Genomic DNA, 24,577 nt, shown 5'->3' with positions numbered 1-24,577 from the left:
TTTAGAGATTCTCACAAGTAGTGGTGAACTGATAATTAACATGACAATATATCACATAACAAAAGCGTTTAAGAAACTTCCCAAGAATTCAGTTATTTAATAATAGTTACATGAAAATCACTTTTATAGATAGAACTTTTATTTTAGAAATTCCTATAATAAATGACTGAGGAGGCACAATCCAACTGAAGAGTTAGAGAAAGCTAAATAATACTAAATCTGTTTTTAAAAGCCTTTAAATGAATTGTAGTAAGCTTTGCCTGCTACTACAGGAACACTGAATATTTGAAAAGCTGATGAAAATTTCAGAGATCAATCCAAGTAAGATACCAGGGAAGGTAAATTGGTGGATGGAATTTGAGAATAGTTTCATGTGATATTATATATTTAAGCACATGTGAGTATTACACATTCCCCAGCATTCTGCTGAATTTGACAGTCTAAATCCTACTTACCCAATTCTGGGGCAGCATGGAAAATGAGCTGTCTGAGTAATCTGTGTCTAACAATTAAATGGTCACTTAATCTTCCTTCTCCAGGCTGGAGGGTATGTTCCAGTATCTAACAGTATTCATATACTTCTGTTCCCTTTGCCTTCACAAGTCATGAGTAGTCTTCTTATAAACTGGCAGCAATAAGGCCTGCACTTAGTACATCCAGGATCAGTGGATTCATTTAGTAAACCAATTTTAGTCCACACCTATAGACTTGGAAATCTAGCTGTGCCTCTCCTTTTGCCTTTATAGGTAGGACTTCCCTGTTTCCAAACATATGACTGCATAAAATAAGCTTTTTTAAAATGTTATTTTTTTTATTTTTATTTAAACACAATATTTTTGAGTATCCTGGCTTACTCCCTTCACAAACAACAAGGAGAACATCCCACATGTGAGATCATCTCCCATGCAGCTCCTCAGTGATTAACCAGAGACGGCCTCTCCTTGATCTGTCCTGGTCAGATAACGCTGGTCTAGCCTGGTGAAAAAAATCAGATTTTGCTAATGTGTTTTGGCAAGGCATCCTTGGCCCATGACATCTCCAAACCTCTTGTTTCTTTTCCTCTGATGTGCAGACTTGTATCCTTTGCTGTGTCAGAGGAACACACAACTCTGCCTTGAGCTGTGGGATGGATGATTCCTGCGCAGTTCAGATTGTTTGGAAGGGTTGGATCCGTGCTAGGAAACTATACCTGGAGACTGGGCTTTCTAGTGGGTTATGAGCAGGAGAGATGCCAAGGTGTGATGTAGCACAGTAGATTTTATCCTCCCCTGTTATCTCATCTGCCAGGTGTGTGGTGAGCCGACCACATTTGTTCACTCAAGTTCACAACTGGGGAAAAGCACTGGGGTTGCTGTGAGGGAGACTGAACAACAAAGGGAGCCTAAGGTGGGACTTGAGTGAATCTGATACATGAGATCTGACAGTTTTACCATCTCTGATGGTAAAATTCTCCTTGAGAGAGGAGAAATGACATGTTGAGAAACAAAGTAATTGCTATGAAAAAGTAGCTTAATTCCTTTTTTATTTTTTTTGTGGGAATTCATATTGTATCTGCATTCAAGGTGTGTGCAGAAAATGAGTTTTTCAGGTGATGCTGAAAGAATTGTGAGTAATCCTTGCAAAGGAGGCTTAACTGTGGTTTAGATTTTCATGAACATGATGGAGCACATCTGGAAGTAACTTTTTGGGCCAATGCATGTGAAACTCAGAAATTAATTCCCTGAGGTTTTTTCTAGTGCTCATAGACCATTGCAGTGGTGGGACATTCAAATCCTATGGTAGCACAAAAAATGTAAAAATATCACCATCACTCTGTATGCACACTAGTCCTGCAATGTTTTTTATTTATTTTTTGAAGCTGGTTGAACTTCAGTTTCTTCATGCACTCAGTCTGTTGACATTGTGCTAGCAACATTGAGCTATAGAGTAGAGAGACCATTCACTGATTTTCTACAGTTTAGTGATCATAATTGTTGAATAATTAAACTGCAAATGTATCTATTTATTAGTTTATCAAATCTTCTGGGTAACAGCCAGAATATATCAAAATTAGTTTATCATGCCTTGGTTGTAACATTCAGTGATCTAAAGGTTGATCCTTTCATAGAAAAGCACATTTCAATATGCAACTATTTTCTCTTCCTCCTGCTATGCACCAAAAAAAAAAAAAATATAAATAAATAAATAAAAGAAGGGCTGAAACTCTAATTTAATTCAATGAAAGCTTAAATTTTATTGTTGTTTTTAATGGAGTGTTGTTCCCTGCTTGAACACCACATGGTTGGAAGCCTTACTGAGGGTGTTACGTGCACACAGCTCAGCATCCTTTGGTCTCGCTGTGAATATTTGAGTTCATACTGTGTTTGACCTATGGGCTGGCACAACTGCACTGCAGAGCTGTGCCATCGAACAGGCTGCTAAACAATGCTGAATTCAACTAGAAAGTTCTTCCATCTGCCATTCTCTGTTGTTTTGTGATGTACTGTGCTTCCATTTTTAAGAGACTGTTCAGTAATGCTGCAGGTGTAGCATTTGTACTTCATTTGTACATTGAAAAGGTGAAGGTTTGGAGGGAGGAAGGCTGTGAATCTAAATTTGCTAAAAAGTAACTTAAGAGTTTCTAGGACTCATCATTTCAGAGGGGAAGGAAGTGCTGTTCTGAGGGTGTTTTAATCCACTATTTCAGTAAAGTCTTGATGTTTTCCTAATAATGGATTAAAGTACTAAAGTCAATGTTGTCTCCAGGTACTATTTTTAGCAAGAATTTAACTACCCCTACAGGGGGGTACAGGTTGCCAAAAGGGATCAAGTTTGCCTCTGTTGTTGTTGGGGCTGGTCTGTAGGCTTTTGGGTTAAATCTAGAGCAGCTGAGAAGTTAAAACTTCAGTGCTCTGTTTCCAAGTACAGTCCCCTCAAATTGGATGAGAATATTTTATCCTTTTATATGCTTTTAATAGCCTAAGGTGTGTTCTCTCTGAGGTTGTGCTTTTTGTTCAGTAGATCCTATGTGGCAAAGACAAAGCTATGTAATTTATTTATGTTGTTACCTTCTGATCATATTTTCAGCTTTCAAACAGCAGTTTGAAACTGCAATATAGGCTTTATCTGCTGCTTCTTCTTCTGGATTATACAGCCCTAATAACATTCTCTATAACTTTGACATTTTTGGGGATTTTTTTGCTTATTTTTAAAAGCTTATATAAGAAAAACTTATAGAAATATGAATCCCTTAATATCTTCCAAGATGGTGTCTCACAGCTGGAAAGGACATTTAGCTTCTGTGACTGACTTTCTTAGTGTCTCTTGCTATCCTATTGTTGGAAATTATTAGCTTTATAATAGTGCTGATGATTTTAAACAAATGCTGCAGAGAACAGTTTCCGATTTCCAGTTGATTTTAGATGCTGTGTTGAATATGAATATAGAAATGTGATAATGTTGTTTGTAATGGTTTTCCAGTTTGTCAGTTTTCCTCTGTCACTGTCACTTTTTACTAAACACAGTCATTGCTCTCCTGTTCTGCACTGGTGTGTGTGTGTGCCTGTATAAAAAAATGTATGTAGTGGATAAATGTGGGGGTTTTCCCATTAAAAAATGGGTCTTGTGGCTTTTTGGAGGGTGTAGAGAAGCCCTTGAAAGGAAAGAAGAAGATGAGTGAAGGGTTCTTGTTCCCTATAACAAGGTGAAGTATTTTATACTTTAGGGCCTGACACTCAAAGCTGCGAGGTGTCCATAAGTTTCTTGAAAATCATATGGCATTACAGATGCTCAATATACTTGAGAAATCAGCCTGTCTGTAACTGGAGTGTCCAGCCATCAAGAAACATTAAATTACCTAAGTGTTTCCCTTCTTGTCCTGTCATGAACCTATAGGATTTTGCTTTTCTAACTAAAAATTAATATATCAAAAATACTATATATTGATCAGTGTTTGTAAGGTACTTGGATACATGTGTACAAGTATGATAAAAAAAGTAAAGTCTTCTATTAATTCTGTATTGAGGAGTGAGAAAATGTGCAACAAATGAGACATGGACTGTATGGTGAATGGGGAAACTTGGAAGAAATTTGGGGCAGCTGCTTTTCCATGATCTTTCCTGTATCTTGAATAGAACAGAAGTCCTGTGGAAAATAAAATTTGTGTTTGTGTAATATTTAAAACTTTTTCATATTGCTAAGCAATATGAAAAAAAATTGGCACATTTTTAAGATGTTGAGCAGCTGCAAGTCTGAGGTAGTACGAAAGGCTGTACCCAAGGCACTGTGACTTAGGGGTTTTTGTTTTGTTTCCTGAAAAAATCCAGGAATATCATTCACAGTACAGCAACAATTGCTTTGGGGTTTCATTACACACACACAAGCTTAATTCCTGAGGGTTGGAATAGTGCTGATTCACAAGTAGGAGTTATTGCAGCATATTAATTTGAGATGATTAGAAAGTAATTTTTTTTTCATTTATTTACTCTGATTTCTGGAAATATTACTATGGGGGCTTTAAATTAAAGTGAAAAATTGTGTTTGAACTTGCTGATTTCCAGTAATGATAAAGGAGAGAGTAAAGACATAGATGGAATAAAAACCATGCACTTTTTTAAAATTGGGGAGGCTTATTCTTCTGTCATAAAATAAGACTTCCAATTTTTGTAGGTTCTTGTATGGTCTCGGAAGGGGCCCAAATGGTTACCAGTACCCAATAATCCACACGTAGAAATGTGGGCAGTGTTTGCTGGTGAGTGGTGTTTCAATACCAATGGACAGGGAAGGTGACTTGATCTAATACCGGAATAAATCACAAAAAAATTTCTCTCCTTTTCTTTCTCAACCATATGGGTTTATCCTGTAGGGAGGTGATTTTTTTCTGGATTATCTTGGAAGATAAAATAGCCTGCCCCAGACAAGGTGCATGTATGAATCTTTTTGAGCTGGTCTTCTAGGCTGAGAACATGAGCTGTGTGCAACAGCAAGCTGATATGTTAGCGTGGGGAAAATAAAACCTACCCTGAATCTCTGTGCTCCAAGTGAGTCAGTGATTGAATAGATAAATCTTATTAACCTTTCAACAGTCCCAAACTTAAATTGTCCTTATCACTCCCATGTACTCCCTGAAGGCATCTATTAAACTATAGTTGCTGCATATGACATGTAAGGAGAAATGCTCAGCAGTGGCACACGGGTATCTAACATTTGATGGCTGGAAAAAGTGTAAGTGTATCCACACTGATAAATTATTAACCATGGTCCCATATATGTATCCTTGGCTTCTAAAACCTCTGTTGGTAAATGAGGAACTTGGCTTCACAGGGTTGACTGTGATGGGTTGACTGCTGCAGGGTAGCAAGAGGCAGCAGCAGTAGCAAGAGACACTACTATTGGCATCTCCTGACTATGTCTTTGCCGTTTTGGAGGTGCTCTCTCTAGATGAGGACGTGGGACCACCAACCCTTCCTTGCTTGGCAGACTTTGGTTGCCTACTCTGTGTACACTGGACCATCTCTGAGATGACTTGTCCTGTTCTGCAAGATCTTTCATAGATTTCCTACTGAAAGTGTGCATCCACTGTGCTTTCTATCTCAAACCCTGACCAGTGAGTAGTCTGACCCTCACATAATGATAAATTTTGGTATCATTTCAAGTGGCATAAGCTGTCTGTATTGCAAATGCAATCAAAGGCTGAACCATTTACTATGCAGATAGCTGGAGTAAATTTTGGACAAAAGGAGGCAGAAAGCTGCTGCAAAAAGGTCAAGTTGTGATTAATATCCCGTGAGTGCAGCTCTGCACAGTCTTTCTCCTGAATAATTTCTCTTTTGTCATTTCACCTAAAAGCTAGTGTTCCAGTAATATGTTGCCTGGGCCCACCATCTGTTCTTCCCAAAACCTGGAAGTCACCCTAGGGTAGGCAGACAATCTGGAAATTCACTTCCAGGTTCTTGAACTCTTTTGCCTGTAGTGCCACTGGAATTACATATCCAACTGAAAAGCAGGAGAGAGTTATTGAATATGGAAACAAAGGGAATCAGTAGTAAAGAGACGTGATTAAGGACTTTTCTGTGTTAAAGCAGAAGCTGCTTCTTGAGAGCTTCTGCGTCTTCCTGCTGTTTCTACAGCACCCAATAGTATGATATTATGGAATTGCTTTGATAGGTCATGGCCAGAAGGATAGCTGAGAAAGCTTCTGATCCTTTTCTTATAGTTAGCACAAAATACCATAGTATAGTGTATGATTTATGTCTGAAAAATTCAGAACACTGCCAAAGACTGGACAAGGCCTCAGATCTCATACGGTATTTCTGCAATAGAAATTTATATTTTCTGTTATGTTCTATAAAGTAATCTTTAGCAGTTGCACCTGCTTCCTTCTAGTTTGAAGCACTTCCCACACAGTGATCCATCGTGCAGCTTTGGACTTCACTCCTCCAGCCCTGTCCTGGCTGCTTCTCACTGGCCACTGCTGAAGATCATGCTGCCAGGCAGTTGTGGTACTTTTTGTGCAAACTAGACAGAAGCCAGACAGTCTGTTCAGCACTGGTAACTTCAGCTGCATGCCCTTTGTTCAGGGGAGATCCATCTGAGGCACTGGATGGGCTGCAGTGAGAGGGCAAAGGGTATTAAAATGACAGTGAAAGCCATCCCAGATGTTCCTCTTGTTTGATTAATAGTATTTTTGGAGGAATCTGTCACTTCACTTTGTTGTGCAGTGTATGAAAAACGATGCTGATCCTGTGCATCCTGCTGTCAGACAGTCTGTACAGGCTTTTACTGAAGTTGCTCATTGGATTCATTGGTGTCCCAGAAGATCAGATAGCAGCTACCAGTTCTTTTCTCACTGATCTCACTTCTGGTCCTCAGTCTTATATGACGTATGGCTGCTCCCCACAGATCATCTCCTATTACTTTGAGCTGTCTTGGGTAGGTATTTATGTTACAAATCTCACCTGGGGAAGCAGAGGGAAGACTCCAGATATTCCACTACCTCCTCTGCCCCACTGAAAGGGATCCTCAGGACTCTGATAGCTGATGCATAATCCAAACTTCAGTCAGACAGCAGTGTAACCTTTGAGATTACATTTTCTAACTAGATTTTTGTGTGTGTGTTTTTTTTTTTTTCTTGCTTGCCAAAAGAATTTTGGTAACTGACATGCTTACATTTGCAGACTTTCCAAAACATGCCCATTTTGAGGCAAACACTCTGGGACAACCCAGATGCATTTCATGGCAAGATTTAAGAGACCTGCTAGCTTTATTTGCTGCTTGTAGAGAAAAACATTGTAGCATGGTATTTAATGGAAAACAAAACAAGGCAACACTCCAAGCTCATCCCAATTTCTGATTAAGCTGTTTGTATCCTCTGGTAGGTTTCTGGATAAGTGTTCTTGTGAACAGCTCATTTTATACTTCAAATGAGAAGCAGAATGCATTTGGTCATGTGTTTTGCACGCCTGCATTTGAGGTAGTCATGCTTCATCCCCTTCACAGTCACTGTAGAGAAATGGATGCTACCAGACAAAGTTTCCTCTGACCTTTTAAAAATCTCCCTATGAAGATGAGGTGAGTCATGCCCTAGAAACGCTTGTTTCTCTCTGTAGCTTATAGAGAGGGACTGGAATGATTATGTCAGAATAAATAAGAGAGATCACAGAATAGAAACATAGGGTTTGGATTAGTAGGGACCTTTAAAGGTCACCTAGTCCTACATCCACACACCCCACCCTTGTGTTGTGCAGATGAAATTCCTAAAGGTTTTTCACACCTCTATAGAGAAAAATCATGTAATGTATGATTAGATACCTTTGGTGTGCCCGAAAATCAAACTTAGTTCTCATTTCCAGTTGCTTTGTGAAATCAAATAGAAAGTTACTATCGCACATAGTGGAAAATGAAGGTTTTTACACCATCCTGTTGTTGCAGAAAGGCAAAAGAGCACTGAACAGGCTGAAATACTGGAGGACTGGATTTCTCACCTCCTCCACACATGTACACACACGTGCCACACGCACATTTCCTCGTTCAAAGCACTCACACTCAAGGTCTGTACTCCCTTCTCCCCAAATCCAGAGCAGGTAGTGGCTTGGTGGATGCTTTCCCAAACTGCTGCTTTTCTAGGTGCTGGTTCCCTCTTCTCTGACTCTGCAGCCTGGCAGCAGCTCCTCAGCAGTCTTCCTGCAGCCCTCTTGCAGAGCTCAGAGAGAATTTTATTTTCATTTGTTCATGAAGAAAGCAAAGTCAATGACAGAATTTTTTCAAGACTCAGATGAGTCATGAGTCTTTCTGTAAAATGAAATGTTTGATGAAGTTAGGGCACGTCCTTTGGAATACTTTTAGCTCAGCAAATCAGTGAAAACACTTGAATTTGAAGTTACAAACAAATTTCTGTCATAATCTTTGAAAAATCTTCATCCATTCCCGTGTAACACACCTGGTGGTGTTTTCTGGTGAGAATATTTTACTAGGGAAAAAAGAAATCAAACAAATCTACAGATATTTCAGCCAATAACTTGCTGCAATTAAAAGAAACAGCTACTTTTATTTTATTTAAACGTAGGGAAAGCTTGCTACAAATTTTTAAAAGTAAAGAATTGATAACCTTTCTTCAACTTGTCTTAGTTAAATTTCATAATGGTGAGTCTTGGTTAGATTCATAATTTATTCAGGTATTAAACAAAACATATGTACTGTGCATATTAGAACTTGTTTTACAACTGTGTATAAATCTATTCTACTGTTCCTTGCTTTTCTTTCTATTTAATCACAGAAAGTATACAGACACAGGGATTAACTTCAATGTATTAAGGTAAAGTTCAGTACTGAATGAATATTGCCTTCATACATGCTGTGACTAAGCAATAAGACTGAGATGACTCAAGCCCTAAGTCAGATTTCCATGGCTGATTTAACGTTGCACAGATGTTATTTGCTAAACAATAGCAAAAATATTTTTCCTTCATTCATTCTTTGATGCAGATCTGTTCAGTTTCTTCAATTTTGCATGCTTATTCATTGGCTTTCTCTCCATTCTTACCCTGGAAGTATCATCTCTTCTGGTTAAATGCTCAGCCAGGAAAGTGAGCCACGTTTACTCCGTGATGGGCAAAACAAAAGAAAAAGGTTACCACCCTGTTGTGTCATTCTTCCCACTCCTTGCCTCCTCTTTGTAAGTATAGCAGCTAAAGCAGTGTAATATAGAGATTACTAGATATTGGCTTATCCAAAGCATCACCTAAGGGGTTAAATTCTCTCATTTAATTGTTTTGTAGGATCTCTGGGGTGCATGGACCTGTGTTCACAAGTGAACTGCCTGGTGTACTCTCTAACTCTGTTCTGCACTTGCTCCCCTGCCTGCATGCACGCTGCCTTTTTCCCAGTGCACTTGAAAAATAAGCCAGGGTTGTTGGGGTAGCAGCCAGCAGTGTGCTCCATGGGGAGTTTTGCAGGGCAGTGGTGTTCCCTGTTGATGCAGTATGTAACCTGACTGGGTAGCTGCATGAACCTAAATTTCTACAGCAAGGAAACAGAAAATGTTATTTATTTTTTTAAAAATGCCTTTTTTTTCTGTCACTTGAAGGTTTTTATAAGGACTGAAAAACAAGCATTAGGAGACCTGTAGAAGGAGCAAGGTTTAATGTATGCTCAGGCTGTCAGTGCTGAGCTTAGTCTTAACTCTCTTATTTATATAATCATGCAGGTTAATTTACTCCTTTCTTACACAGCAAGATCTACTTTGTAGACTTAGTGAGCTTTAACATGATTACTTTAGTCTTTAAACACTTGTGATTTAGGTTTTGAAATGTTATTACAGTAATTCTAGAAATTAGATACAGCTCACAGGCATTGACTGTGGTTAGAGAGAATTCTGCAGTCCTGGAGGTAGGAGTATGACAGCTTTGCCAAGACATGACCAGACAGCTGGAATCATGCCTGACCTAAAAATGAAGTGCTTCTGAACCCACTGTGTTTGTTTGATTAATGAATTTGAGGTTTTTCTAATTACTATGAAATCAAACAACACACTTCACTACATGACTTAGAGATAGGTAGACTTAAGGAATCAGATTTTCAGCTTTTCTCTCAGCTCGTTTTCACTCCAGTGCACTGATACCAATTTGTATGTGCTTTTAATGGCTCTTCAAACAACGTTGCTGCCAGTCATATACGATCCTTTCTTTAATGCAATGTATGACTTGCCAGTTCATAAATCTTCTAGCTCTTATATCAAAAGATCTTTGAAGTTTGCTCTTAACCAAAGAATCCGCTTCCTATTTGCATTGTAACACTGAGTAGACCTCTCAGTCTAATCCATGTGGAATTAACTGGGATCACATTCAACACGTATCGTTTGTTTTTCCTTTCTTGCCACTTGATTTCTGTGTCTTGACTTGATCTTTGTCACCTTGCACATTTGCTGATTTTGTGCAACAATCATTTCCTGGTGCTTCAGTCCCTACTGACACTTCATTTGCTTACCTGGGTGTGTGCACTCTGCAAACATATTGCTGAGAAGTGAAGCTGGTTTTTCTTGCTCCTGTTTATGACATTCTGCAAGCAGTATGCTTATGTGAAAACAGGAGGAGAGGCCAAGTTGGCCATTACAGTCTCCAGCATGGTAAGCTTTACAATTTTGCATTTTTGTCTTTGCTATTTTAGTAGACTTAATGTGGGCAGCCCTTTCCTTCCTTCCTCCATCATTGGCTTTCATACAGCAGTGGGCCTCAGAAAAAAGAAAAATAACTGTGGATATGGACCACATTCTGGTGATTGCCTACTGGTGCCATCTTAGTTTCAAATTTTAGTTCAGACTCCAATATGAACTAACTCAGGATACACAGGATTTGTGTGTTTTAAGCAGCACTCATATGAAACATGCCTCTTTTCATTTGAGTGTCGAAGCTGGTTGTGTTGGATTTGGATTCAGCATGCTGTGATATATAGTGCCGGCACTGAGCTGGGAGGTGAGAACTGTGGCTACCTGCAGCGTGTGGAAGAAACAGCAATGCCATCAATCCCGCTCCTGTGGAATTTCCAGCTAGGCTGTTGTGCCTCATGCAGTTTTGGTCTGAGCAGTGGTTGGTGCCTCTTCAAGAGACAATGTATCTTGGCTTCTTATGTGTCAAAAAGTCGATTACAGCCACCCCACCATGCTACTGCTGATAGGAATTTCTTTATCTGTATGGAAATACTGTTTATGCCTGTCCCAAATACACCAAAGCTGGTAAATATGTGTGCTGCAAACAACGTTGTTGGCAAAGAATTTCCCACCAGTAGCAATAGGTGAAGTCTCTGTCACTCAAGCATCAGGAAGCTTTGGGAAACCAAACAGGTGTTCAGGCTAGAGGCCCTGAAACAGCAACTCAGCCAGAGGCCTCAGAGATAACGCTAGAGGAAGCAATGCTGTGGTTCCTGTATCACTGCAGTCAGTGCTTGTGGAAAATGTTGCCTCTGTTGCTGAGTCACTAAATTGTTCCATGTGCTGGCTTCTGACTAAGTAAACACAATGGTTCAGCAGTGGGAGTAATGTCTTGCGTCAGGCAATTTGATAATAACACCATTGAAGAAAAGAGGATAGTTCCCTTCCCTTCATCTTGCTTCCTTTCACCTTTGTCTCTTGAGAGCAGGATGTCTCTCCTCCTTCCCAAGAAGATGGGAGAGAGAGGGAGAGACGAAGGGAAAGCGTTTTGGAATGCAGATGCCTGTTGACTTGCTGGGCTTAAGAGGATGCAGCAGTAACATCAGAGGTCACTGCACCTGCAGTAACTACAAAAGTGGCCAATTGCAGTGGATTGACAGCACTTCCTGTAGCTCTTAACTAATGTCCCTCATGAAGATGCAGTTTCAGGGTGTTGTATTTCTAATTGTCACAAGCAACTGTGACATGGCATGTTCTTCCCTTACTGTAATGCTTTTTCCCCTTTTTCTTTTTTCTTTTTTTGTTTGGTTGTTTCATTTGTTGTTTATTAAACAAGCCTTAAGTAACACTTTTGTCTTGGGAGGGTGAGCAAATGCTCTCTGGATAGACATGGTACCCAGGTGTAGTGGATGCAGGGATATTGCAGGATAAACTGCACCTTATTATTCATTTGCATCTAAATTTACTCTCATATGCTAATAAGTGTCTGTTATTTCTAATGTATTTTCCTCAACAGTAGCTTCAGAGGGGAAAAAGTCAATTCTAAAAATACCTTTCCACAGGGTTAAGAGAAGTGGGAAAAGCATGGGAAATAGTCCCAGTGAGCAATTCTTCTACCCTTTCCATGAGCCAAGGGAAAACAACCCCATCCTGTAGAACTTCTTATAGACATCCTTGGTATTGTGTCACAATGGAGGAGAAATGAATGGACTCCTTCCTCTGAAAGTCTGATGTCAGATCATTGCTTTACTCTGACTTAAGAAATCAATGATCTATCTGTATACTGAACGTAGATTAGAACAAAGCCCATTCTTTTAGGGGCTATTTTTCCATGTATCCTAATTTGCTTTTCAGTGCTTCTCAAATGCTCTGTTGTGTGAACTCTTCACTCGCTCTAGGATGAAAACAACCACATATCCTAACGAGCCCCAGGGCTGCTTAATAAAACATCACAAGTCTGTTAAAAGGGGCACTGTCACTTTCTAAAAGCTGGCTGGATTTGTTTTTAAACCCTATGCTGATTCATGATTCAGCTCTTGTCAGCTAATTTATTCTGGACCATTTAGAAAGAGCAAAAGCAGTTAATGAAAGGAGAAGAGCAAATTTTCCTATTAGGTCTTAATGTGAGGTACAGGCTTGATCTCTAATTATGTGTTATCTGAAGCAGTGAAGTCTTAAGTGGTAGCTTGTAAAAAACAGTATCTGACTACTTATTAGTCTCCTTTCCCATAGAGCAAGAGTTCCTGCTGGTTGTGCTATCATTGTTCTCTTTGTTTAACCACTACGTGTGTAACAGAAATGCCCGCCACTTATCACAAAAGGTAGGGGAGCCAAACCAGATGGTCTCCTGCTGAGAGGTGGGCGATGTTTTTGGTACGTCTTGTACCAGCACGTGCCGCAATAACAGCGGTGTCCTTAGGGTTTCATCACAGAATTTGTCTAATTAGGCAGGAGTACTGTAGGATGCTAGGACAAGGGATTTTTTACTAGATCTGTTTCATGTAGGGTAAAGATATCTGCACTATCTTCAGTCCTTGAAGTTAGCCTTGCAAGAGTAACATTATCTGAGAATATGGAAAAGCCTGGTTTATGTAAAGTTAACTGCTGCCAGTACTTCAGCTGGCTTGGGGTAGAGAACATCAGCTAGGTCAGGAGTGTAACATGTTTAGAAGGAAGACACAGCAAATAGCAGCTTCTCTTGAGCTACTTGCTAAAGCTTCAACAGCTAGGTAGTGTCTGGTTAGGAAATCTTATTTTTGAGTAGCAATTTCATAGTGCAGAAGAAAATCTGGAAAATGAAGTGGGTCTGAACCTTAATGTCAATTAGCTGGTAGGTACAGGTTTGTTGGACAGCTGGCAGACAGAAAAACTGAGTTGTTCCAGCATCAGGTCTGTTACTGCAGCCCTGAACACAAAAGCTGTGTTGCTGATGTGCTTGAGGTGCTGGAGACTGTTTCCACCAAAGCAGTAAGGGCAATTGGAGGATGCTGCTTTTTAAGGTTGTCACTGGTGGGTTTTATGTCTTGCTGATACTGAGATCATTAAACAGGCTGCCATCCTGTCTCTTTAGGAGAATATTTCTGCTAATTGACAATATATTTTTACCTACATAGAACATGTAGGCAGGTAAAATTATATTTTTTGACAGTTGTCAAATTGCTCTGCTAGGTGATAAAGACAGTTAAAAACCACAAGATTTTTGTCATAGATGGAACTGAACGATCTATTCCCAGGAATGTTCAGTAAAAAATAGAAAGAAAGCCACAAAACCTGCTGTGAATGGAATAAGACTTCAGTTGATTTTAGTTCTCCTATAAGAATAGAATCTGCTACAAACATCTTTCTGTTAGTGTTTTTAACATGAATGTAATTTGAGACTCTGTCCATTTGGTAAATTTTATAATGCTCTGCATATATTGTGAACTCTTACATAGTTTCTGTTGTCATTACAAGACTGTAGTGATTTCTGTTCAAGATTCACATAGTTCACCATCCAGTTGACAGCATGAGATACCAGAATTTTGTTGAATAGAGAACTGTCCAGTGATTCTGCTCTGCTGTTTCTAAGCCAATCTCAGCTGGCATTTAGAGCAGTGTTAACTTGGAGATCAGTTGTAATGTCAGGTTGTGCTTGTGGGCAGTAAGTATAATTCTTCCCTTCTCTCTTCTGTTAAATTCTTCTTGTATTCTTCCATTCTTCATGCCTTCAGACCTCTTACCACCACCTTTAGTGCTGTCTCCTAAATCTATCCTCTTCCCTACCTATTCCTGAGCGTAGCCAGGGGCAGCTGTGCCTGTTGATCTGTGGCTCTGAAGAATCTCCATTCATGTGGAATTTAGATCCTACCTCCTTTCTACCTGCAAGTGCTGCCTCTGCTGGCAATGGTGTGTGTCCCGTGATTTAGGATTTCTTCACTGTAAGAAACTCAATGGAGCGATCTTTCAGCTGCTTTACATCTGGCACAGGAATGTGTAGCACTCACTGAAATTTTAAGTCCCTCTTATCACATAGTTTATGATCTCATCAACCTAAGCATTACCAGTGCTTAGTTCTGCTCTGGGGTCTATATATTTGACCCTGTGCTCCATGTGCAAATGAAATAACTGGATTCCCAATTATGGCATGGTGTGTTAGTAATTTTGGGTTTCATATGTGCCCCTCTGTATTGAGAGAAAAATCTTCCAGGACTTCTAAGGATCAGTGATGTTAAGGGAACATTTGTGGATTTTTATATTCTGGTAGGAGCACTAACCTCTTTAGAGTTAAAGGAAAAAAGCTCAGAAAATATGTCCACGTGTCAAGTTAACTTTATGAAGTGGTTTTTCTCTTCCCTGCATTCCCAGTGCCAGAATATATCTCACAAGGTAGAGTGTTCTTGGTAGCCTGCTTGTTGTACCACTGCACTGTTCTTCTGCAAGAACATTAGTTGCCTGCAGCACATCATCAAGGCAATAATGGTGGGGTCAGAGACCATTTTTAACACTTTCGTTGTCCTAAAGTTCTAATTGTTTTGCTCAGTCTTTCCCCTTTACCTCTTAGCTTTCCATTTTCAATAAAAAATGGCACTTTTTTCCCAGTTAAAAATAATAAATGCCTTTCAGAATAATGGTGTGTGTCACCTACCCAAGCCTTGCAAGGAAAATTGATGCACATTCAGAGCACCTTGACCAGCCAAGCAAATAGCTTATTCTCTGACTGCAGAACTTGGCTCTGTGAGTTTTATGCCAATGCCCTGTGATCCCTAGTTTGCTCGTGTGGGATCTGGTTGGGTTTAAAGTGCTGTTTTCACAAGGCATTTTTCTAGGCAATTCAAGGAAGAACTTGGCCTTCTTGAGAGTGACAAAATGCAGTTCACATGTTGGATTATTTCTTTTTCTTACAAGTAACTTGGCCTTATGGTATGAATAAAACCACCTTTTTGAGGAATTTGAGAACAAACATAATGGTCCAGTGTTATGGAGGTTTTTTTCTTACTAAAATAAACACAGAGAATAAAAGTAAATTTTTCCTTGTGTGTTTTAATTACTTAGCTTTTGTATGTTTAATATAGCAATCTAAGCAGGAGTAGTTGTCTGTGGTTAGTTCGTTTCCCAATTTTCAGTAATAGTAAACTCATAATTGGCAATTCTGACTTGTATTTCTGCCTTGCATTGACTTGTTGTGCAATAACTTATGTATTGATCTTCTGTCCCATTTTCTTACTTGATAAAAATGACACTGATAATTGGATCTGTGTTGCAGAAAGAGTGAGATTTTTTACTATTTTCCTGGGGGGGTGAGAGGGGAAAGAAAATGCTTTTATGTCAGTTGAGTATAAGTAGCCACTGAATAACCTGATAGTCTGAAAGCCATTCTTTGGTGACTTCAAAACCATTACTAGATTAAGCCTTTCTCAAATCCGATTCTGATGGTAATTTCAAAATCACCCAGACATATTTGTTTTGACTTTCAGGTAGTTTGAAATAACTATACCCAGCTGTTTCGTGGTTCCAAACTACAATAATTCAGGGAGTTGATTCTGCAGCTGCTCATGAATGCAGTCTGAAGGCCTGCAGTGTGTCGGTGAGCATCAGTCAGGACCCGAGGGCATCCAGTAACCAGGAAAATGACTGGCTTCCTCAAGGAACAAACAAAAGAGAAACTTTTATTTCTTGTGTAGCTGGAAGGCAAAGCAATACAGTCTTGCCACCCAGTTAATTTAAAGAAGCATTTTTCAAAATACCTCTTGACTGTGTGGATCTTGCAACTCTGACACAAACGTGCCTTTGGACTTGTGGAAATAAATCATTGGAAGAACGGATTTGGCAAAGTGGTTGTTGAAGGAGTGACTGTTGGAGAACCATGACGAAGCACCTGGAGATCATCAATTTGTCATTTTTGTTGGAACATGAAAGGGAAACAATACTGGGAGTACTGAAGAGAGATGAATATTTGAAAAAAGTTGAAGATAAAAGAATAAGGTAACTCTTTTTGTCATTGCTTTTAAAAATATGGTCAGTAGATACTTTTGTTGTACCCAGTGAAGGTTTTCTTGATGCCTCAGGAGAAGGATGAGTGTTGGGAGAAGACACAGTTAATTAGAAGTCCAAGTAAAGTGTGCTAAAAAAAATATTTCTTGCTAGTGTGGCTCTCTGTAAACCAAAATGATGTCCAACACTTCAAAGCAAAAGTGTAAGAAAGATAACCAGTGCAAAAATATGCAGTAGTGGTTTATAAATTTCAGATTCTGTAGATTTAGTTTGCTGAATTTCCCCTGTGAGTGGAAGGCTCTTGAACTTTGTTCCTCTGAGAGGTGCTGTACATGTGTGCCTTCTGAGATGAGGAAGTTTGGAAGGTGTTAGGGGGAGAGAAAGTTGGCATCTGCCTCTTCAGGACTGCATAAAGCCTGGGGAAAATGTGAGATGATGACCTTTTTTTATTGTTGTAGTACTTACAGAATAGGGAGGAGGAGGGGCGTTTGATTTTTCAAATGGCTTAGATTTACTAATAAATAAATAAAACTGGTAATCTCAGGTGGGGATCTCAAAAGTAGAGCTCAAAAGCTGGGAGAAGTAGAATCTCGGGGTATTAACAGAGTCCGTGAGTTCTTTTCTGAGGAGAAAAAATAAAAATCATAGTTCAGAGAACTGTGTGTGGAGACAGGCTGAGATTCAGCTATTTTAACTGATTCAAATTGAGTTAATTCAGCTAAGTATCAATTCTGTGAAAGTTCCTCTGCTTTTCCAGGATGTTCTTGCTGCTTCTTGTCACTTTTCCACACTGCCCTTTTAAACTTTTATGCAGTGCTTGTTCTTAGAATTAGGCTTAGTGTGGATGGATGCTGTTGGCGAGGCTGCTGAGTGTAGTGGATGACAAAGGGAAGATTTCCAGCCTTTGCTGGTTTCTTTCCATGTATTCCAATCCAGACCTCATTGTTTTTCCCTTTGATTTTCTAAAAAGCATTTTAGACACAGTGCATTGCACAGATGTACATTCAGCACCTGCTGAGGCTTCTGTTGTGTAAAACTATTACTTGGAAATCTATGCAGAGTTAGCCACTGTGTTTGGAAGTTTTTCTCTGTCAAGAGAACCAAGTGCAATGCCCCTGTTGGTGTGCAGCCCATTTACCTGGGGCAACATAGTGGCTTCTCTGGGTGGGCTAAAACTGGTTGCTTCTGCTGCTGTCAGACTGGAAGGAAAAGTGTTTCTTTATGGTGGTGTGGGCAAATTAATCATTTTATCTGCTTAATGGTTTGTCAGATGAAGAAGAAAACAGATGGAGCACTGTTTGTTCTAGGCATTGTTCTCTATTTAGTAATAAGATAAAAATTTCAAATTAAGTATTTCAGTTTTCTAAGGTGGTGGCCTTGGACATGTATGATGAGCCACTAGTCATCTGTCAAAGGCATCAGTATGAAGTGCATCAGATCACTGACTTCCTAAAGCCCCAGAAAGCTTTCTTTTCTACTACTGTCATTTCCCAGTCTCAAGTGAAAAGTTGAAACTCCTGAGGTTTTGTTTTGTTTTTTTTTCTTGTTTTGTTTTATTTGCTTAGTTTGGGGAGTTTTATTGCTGTTGTTTTGTTTTGCTTTAATATGATGTCTTAAACCCTCAAACTTTATGGGGTTTTTTTGATACTGCTGGAAGTCACTCTGCCAAATCTACTGAGTCTGAAAACCCAAGGCATCTTTGTAAGATACAGTTCAGTAAAGCCACAGGTGGTATTGGCTTATCAGTGTTTTGGTACAAATGGAAAGAACACCCTAAGAAAATGCTGAAAACTGAGTTAATCTGAAATATGCTAATTAGGATAACTAACGATGCAATGTGATGCTTATGCATATTTCTAGCACCTGTAAACGAACCAATTGGTTTCAGATTCATTGTCACTAGACTATATTGTGCCTGATAACAGTGGAATATAGTCTATAAAGGACTTCCAAAATGTAAAAACTATAAAGAATTGGATGGGTATCTGCTTCCTAGGAGACTTCTTAATTTTTCTTTCTCAATACAGCTTGGCAAGGATATCTAATTGTGCCTTGTAACTATACTTCAGAGGAACATTTGTTGTCTTTGGAATTCCATTTGGCACAATCTGTTATATATTTTATTGAAGTACTTTACATAAGAGCAAAGTGTTTATTTTTTCAAGGCATTTTTCACTCTTGAAAGATGTTTACTTGCATATTGTACTGAAGAATTTTTATTTGTCTCTTCCATTCTTTCTGAATCCATCTTGATAATTATTTCTTTCTGTTCCTATTAGTCTTCAAAAGCCACTGTAACTTGAGAGAACCTTGCTATTCAACATGAAAACAATGATAAATGTAGGAGGATGTCCTAATAATTAAATTGTTAAGGGTTATTTTCACTATCACTGCTCATACTTGTGTTCTGGAGTGCAGGTGGCTGTTCTTGTATTTTTATTTGATGCGCAAGTATTTCACCTACATGTGAGAAAAACACAGAAGGCAGCAATTTCCCTTTCTGGGGTCTAGTTCTGATAATACAAATAATCAGTCTCTAATGAAGATTAGAGTTAATTTTCTTAACTCTGTTTGCATCTTGCATGACTAGAAGTTTTCTTTGAATATTAATTTAAAGCTTTTAGTAGATTATTTGTGCAAATCACCTACAGTGTTCTAAACATTATGATGCTTTTGGCATCAGTTAAATTATCATCATGATTTTTTTCAAATGCTAAGATTATTTGATTAAAATCATTAAACACAGCTACAACAGCTAAAAATAGAGAACTTGGCCACACTGATGGTAAAAGTTTCTTTCAACATGTGAGTCAAGACATGCTGAACTGAATGTGTTGAACTGAAACTTGTATCTTTGTCCTTATCTCCCCATCCTTTTACTATGTTGAAACAGTTTTGTTCTTTTAAGACCTTTTTTATGAAAACAAATATCACAAATATCACATTTATTTTATCACACATATCACGACCTGTGTGACAGGTCGTGAAGTCAATATGAAATGGAAAGGATGTATCTGTGGAAAGGGGGATGCACCATAGAATAGGTGTGTTTCATTGAACTACTGGTGCTTTGTTTCTGTTCCAACAGCAGTCGCATTGCCTCCTCCCCAGCTGTGGTTTTGCACAGGGAACTGGGTCTGATGGTCATGGCATTTTGTATTTGGAGCTATTTGACATCTTCACATCAATATTATTCTGCTGCCACAGAGTGCCACATGTGGCACACTGCTAGTGTGCATTGCTTTCTTACCTGAACTGTTTTAAAATACAAAGGTTCTTTTCATTCTTTATGGAGCAAAGCTATGAATGCCATGCTTTTGGGGGTGGGGAGGTGTAAAAGTGTAATAATTGCTGCACTGAGAAAACAAAGAAGGAACATGCCAATTTCTTCCAAGGAAAAGCCTTTAATGGGTTATTATTTAATCATTTTGGTTGCCAGAAGAATTGCACCAGCTACAGATCTATATTGACAAGCAAAGTTAGCAGCCTTGTCTTTTTCATTTAACCAAAATGGCACCTCCTCATCAGTCCAAAGAGATCCATGGAAGCAATTTAGAGTATTAACTTCAGTGTAATGCAGAAAAAACTGCTAGCATGGACACCACCATGTGGTAGCTACAGCCAAGTACTTTAGAGGGGGGAAAAAAAGAAGTTTGAGGAATGGGAATGGGTATTGACATCTACTGACTGTACGTTTTGATCTGTTTATAAGCACAAAATGGTTGCAAGCTAGCTTATATAGCATGGTGCATGGTCTGTGTTTTTGTAAAACTGTCTATAAATATTCGAAAGAGAGAGTCCTTGTGTTAAAGCATATTGTCATCTGTACCCCTATGGGAAGTAACGAAGTTGCTGCCTGGTGGCTCAGTCATTTGGAAAGTGAATTTAACAGTTTAGCACATTGTTATTCTTTGAAGTAAAGAGTTCTCCATCAAAAGTAGTTACTATTGCCAGTACTCTAAGGGTTACCTTGCTTGTTTTGGTGTCCTGTGTTCTCTGAGAATGACGATCCTCCATTGCTGAAAGAATTTCTGATGGTGACTAATTCTCATATTCTGAGTACAATTTTTTTTGTCAGACTAGTAAGAAATCAACAAGCAATTTGTTTTTGTTTTTATTTTTGTTTTTCTTTCATCTTAGTAACCATTTTTGTTTGAGAATATGACAGAGTTCCTCAGAAAATTGTTCATCTGTGAAAGTTTATCATTATGGTATCCAGTATCATTTCAGTTCCTGTGCCTCACTTTCCTTTTGTTCACTGGGCTCTGCATTCATTATGTCAGATCTCTCTTTCTTTGTAAATTCACTTTTGCCTTTTTCCTGTTTCCTTGCCTTGTCACCCATACACCTCCACACTTCGGTACTCTTAACACAGTTAATCATTTTTATCAACCTTTTATCATGCAGACATGTTACATAAGCAAAATGGGAAATTGTGTGCTTATTAAATAATAATCTAAAAAATATTTCAGGTGCTCAAGCAGATTTTACAATGCAAGGAGATCTCAATGGAAATTGATAATAGCCCAGTTCCTTTTGTGAATTGTCAGTGGTATTTACTGTTACTTTGAACATACTGTGCCAGACAGTGGAGGGAGTCTGGTCGAATTTGTAGAAGGTACTGAGGATCAGTCTGGGGAGGAAACTTCCTTTCTTCCTCATGTTCAAGACGTATGTTGGTGCCACTTCCTGCACAGAAAAATTCTCTAGTATCTCAGTTAACAGCTGCACAGCTTCAGAAGAAGGATGTGTCTATTCATCTGTGAAGAAGCAGTTTAATATATTTAATTTCTTTAATTTGTTTAATTGTAGTTGGTTGAGGATGGGGAGGGTTACCTTTTTTAAATTTTTTACCACTTTTTGGACTCTGGAAATTTAGAATGGCAAAATAAAATTAGGTATACTTGGATTTTGCTCTTCTACATTTTAAGAGGGAAAAGGTTTTTGAAACGGGAAGAAGGAACATCCAGGAGAAATTTCAAAATCAAACTGAGGAATTATGTACGCCATTAAATTTTACAGTAATTTTGGTGTTTTTTTAAAGGCAGAGAAGATAAGGTAGAAAAAGAAATCAAAATAAAAAGTTTTCTGAAATCCTACTAGAATGAAAAAAAGCCAGACAAACCAGTCAGTTTGGTATAAAAAAAATTACCTGACATAAAGCAAGTGGATCATGCTTACAGAGTTAATTTGGCACTGCTTGGACAATGAGTGTCTTACCTCTTGCAGCAGTATAGTTATTCAGCTTTCTATATTTGGGGAATAAATATGCCCTTGGATAAAGCATACTATTAAGAAAAAATGGATCTGTTAAGGTTTCTCAATACTTCCTCTGCAGGGTTACAGGGGTTTGGGAATATTTCGTCTCTGGAGGCTACATTTGTGAGGGATCAAGTGCCTTTGGCTGCCTTGTAATTTTTAGCATCAGTAAGGAAGAATCAGACTCCTTTAGGGACTCTTGTGTGCCTCTGGCAGGTGGAGGGGAACTGTGCTTAGAGTTATGACTGCTGCTCCTCTGGGTGGGTTTTGTAGAATTGCAGTCCTTGCAGGTTTTTTTTTCCCCTCATCATTTCAAGACCTCAGATTTTCATATTTATTTGTTATACGGACTTAATCTAGGATCTGAGTAATTTTTCAAATTCAGTGTTGGCTAAGATTTGGGGATTGGATTGTTTGGTTGGTTGGTTGTTTTTTTTGCTTTGGTTTGTTTTCTGCTTTAACATTTTAGATGGGCCTCTTAGGCCACATTTGGAAAGGTTCAGATTAAGTTGTTCAGTATTGCCTGAAATACTGGTTACGACAGAACTCCAATTCACTTAATATATTTTCTCTGACAGTAGAGTTTAGAGTACAGTTATTAGACAGTTTAGAGGAATGGCTACTTATTCTGTTATGCTTGGCAGAAACAAATTTCTTTTTAATAGCCATCTTTTATCAAACAGCTGTTGTGATAGATGGTTTAGAAACTTCAGTGTAGGATAGGATTCTTTTTTTTCCCAGTATCTTATTAAATTGGCTTCTACTGAGTTTTATTTCCCCCTTTATATTACTAGAAGACTGATAAAGATTAATTCTTGTTTAATACTGAAGATTAAAAATATCTAACTGCATGTTTAAATATATGCCTTTGATATTACAGAGAGCTCAAATGTTAGAATGGTAAAAGGAAATTGGGTGTAATACAGTTGGTTCCTGCCTTGGGAGATAAACAGAGCTGTTAAGTCAGTGAAGCTACAGGCTGCACTCGTTATCCCTTTTCAATACTGTGTAACTAGTGCAGCTCAGCTCTGGTGGTTTAGAGGCTGTTATAATAATGGATTTTTTCAGATGACTCACCCACTTTCTCCTACTCTTCCAGGCCCTGGAGACAATTCATTCTTTATTTTCTTAAGATTTAAGCACATTTGTTACAGTCAATCAGTAGTTCAGTTCAACAAACAATAAAGGGAATCTCAAATGAAATTTCATATCCAGTGTATCTGTCCATACGCTATTTATTTGCTTTTTGATTTTTTTTAATTTTATTTGATTAAGGGAGTGGAGAAGCTGTGGGTTGATTTATTGTCTCTCGATTTCCTGGAACTCATCAAAGGCAGTTTTTATTCAAAAATAAGAAAACAAACACTTCTCAGAATTCATGCTGTTGACAGATCAGTTGTCACCTGACAAGAATTTTAGATTGTCTGTTGCATAAGAAGTGGGAAATCTGTTGCAGTCACCTCTACTGGATAGTAGGAATGATGTCTTTTTAATGTCAAAAGAATACTGATAAGTTTTTTAACATGTTGATCTCTAAGCAACCATTTAAAAAAAGATGTTCTGTTTATTGGTTTGGGCTGATAGAGATTTTGTAATTTTAAACTGGAATTATTTAAACCACAGATTTTGTGACCAATAATACTTCTAGCAAAGCACAAAAATTTGCAGGGAGGAGGGAGAAGACTGTAATGGAAGGAGGTCAGTGAAGGTTTAGTTTCACCATTAGGCACCTGGATGCAGTCCATAGGACACAGTGATAATTGCAAAAAAAGATGGCATCACACTGCCTGTGAAGTTCCTGAAATGCAAGAGGTCACTATTGATCTAAAGCTTTTAAGTAAAAATAAGCCACTGGAAATAAATCTGTTATGAAAAAAAATGAGCCTTTCCTACTGCTTAATATTTTAACCCTTTTGAGATTTGAGGATAAACAATATTCATCTTTTGAGTTGCCCTGACACTTGGGCAAAGATCAGTTTCTCATTCTGCATGCAGATGTTCAGGTCTCAAAGGAAACTGGAACTGAATTGGACGTGCCCCTTTGGTTCTGTGGCACGTGATTCACCAAATCTTAACAAACATGAATAAAATGAAAATTCAATTGTCTCTGTTGAACACTGTACTGTCTAAAAAGTCACAATTTAGATAAGAGACCATGAAGAAGATGAGGTAGAGAATGACCTATGATCAAGCAAAGAATTGGTGGTCCAGGTTTGCAATCAAATTAATTGGGGTGAGATGAACAGGAGGAAAAGGTAAGCAAGAAAATGGAGGCCAGAGGAATGGAATGGAGGGCCTAGTGACAAAGCATGTGGAAAAGGCCAAGGTGCACAATACCTTCTTTACCTTTAGCTCTCAGTCCAGAAGAAGCAGATGAATTGACTTTTGCTGTTTGAAGGTAAACTTGTTTAGAAGTCAGATGGAGGGGGAGGGTGGCAAAGGCAGTGAACATCTCCCTTTCCTGTGCACGATGGCAACATGCAGCACAGTGGGCAGTGTCTGTAGTGTAAGGCACCTTTTAATCAGCATTTAGAGCTGGCTGATTGACAGAAGGAAATGGACGTGTGCCTACAACCAAATCTATCTCTACAGGAAGTAGGGAGATGTAAGATGCAATCGATAAACTGCCAGAACAGTTAACGAAGTACCAAGAAAGCTCATGAAACCTGGACTTTTGAAGGCATAAGAGAAAGGCTGTTTTGGATTGGATGTGAGACAAAGCAGAAT

General features: G+C 38.6%; 1 protein-coding gene across 5 annotated transcripts in view; it reads left to right on the top strand.

The window, feature by feature from the left end:
- Positions 1-24,577, top strand: part of SYTL5 (synaptotagmin like 5) — an 87,990-nt gene that overhangs the window by 12,319 nt on the left and 51,094 nt on the right. For all 5 annotated transcript variants that reach the window (XM_017811026.1, XM_017811029.1, XM_017811028.1 and 2 more), the window contains one exon: positions 16,075-16,582. In XM_017811026.1, coding sequence (XP_017666515.1) covers positions 16,464-16,582 — 119 coding nt within the window. In that variant the 5' untranslated portion in view covers positions 16,075-16,463. The remainder of the gene's footprint in view (positions 1-16,074; positions 16,583-24,577) is intronic.

The sequence above is a fragment of the Lepidothrix coronata genome, unplaced genomic scaffold (assembly GCF_001604755.1).
Source record: "Lepidothrix coronata isolate B3197 unplaced genomic scaffold, Lepidothrix_coronata-1.0 Scaffold30, whole genome shotgun sequence".
Taxonomy (NCBI): domain Eukaryota; kingdom Metazoa; phylum Chordata; class Aves; order Passeriformes; family Pipridae; genus Lepidothrix; species Lepidothrix coronata.
Note: the sequence above shows the minus strand (reverse complement) of the source record. Positions and strands in the feature narration are given on the sequence as shown.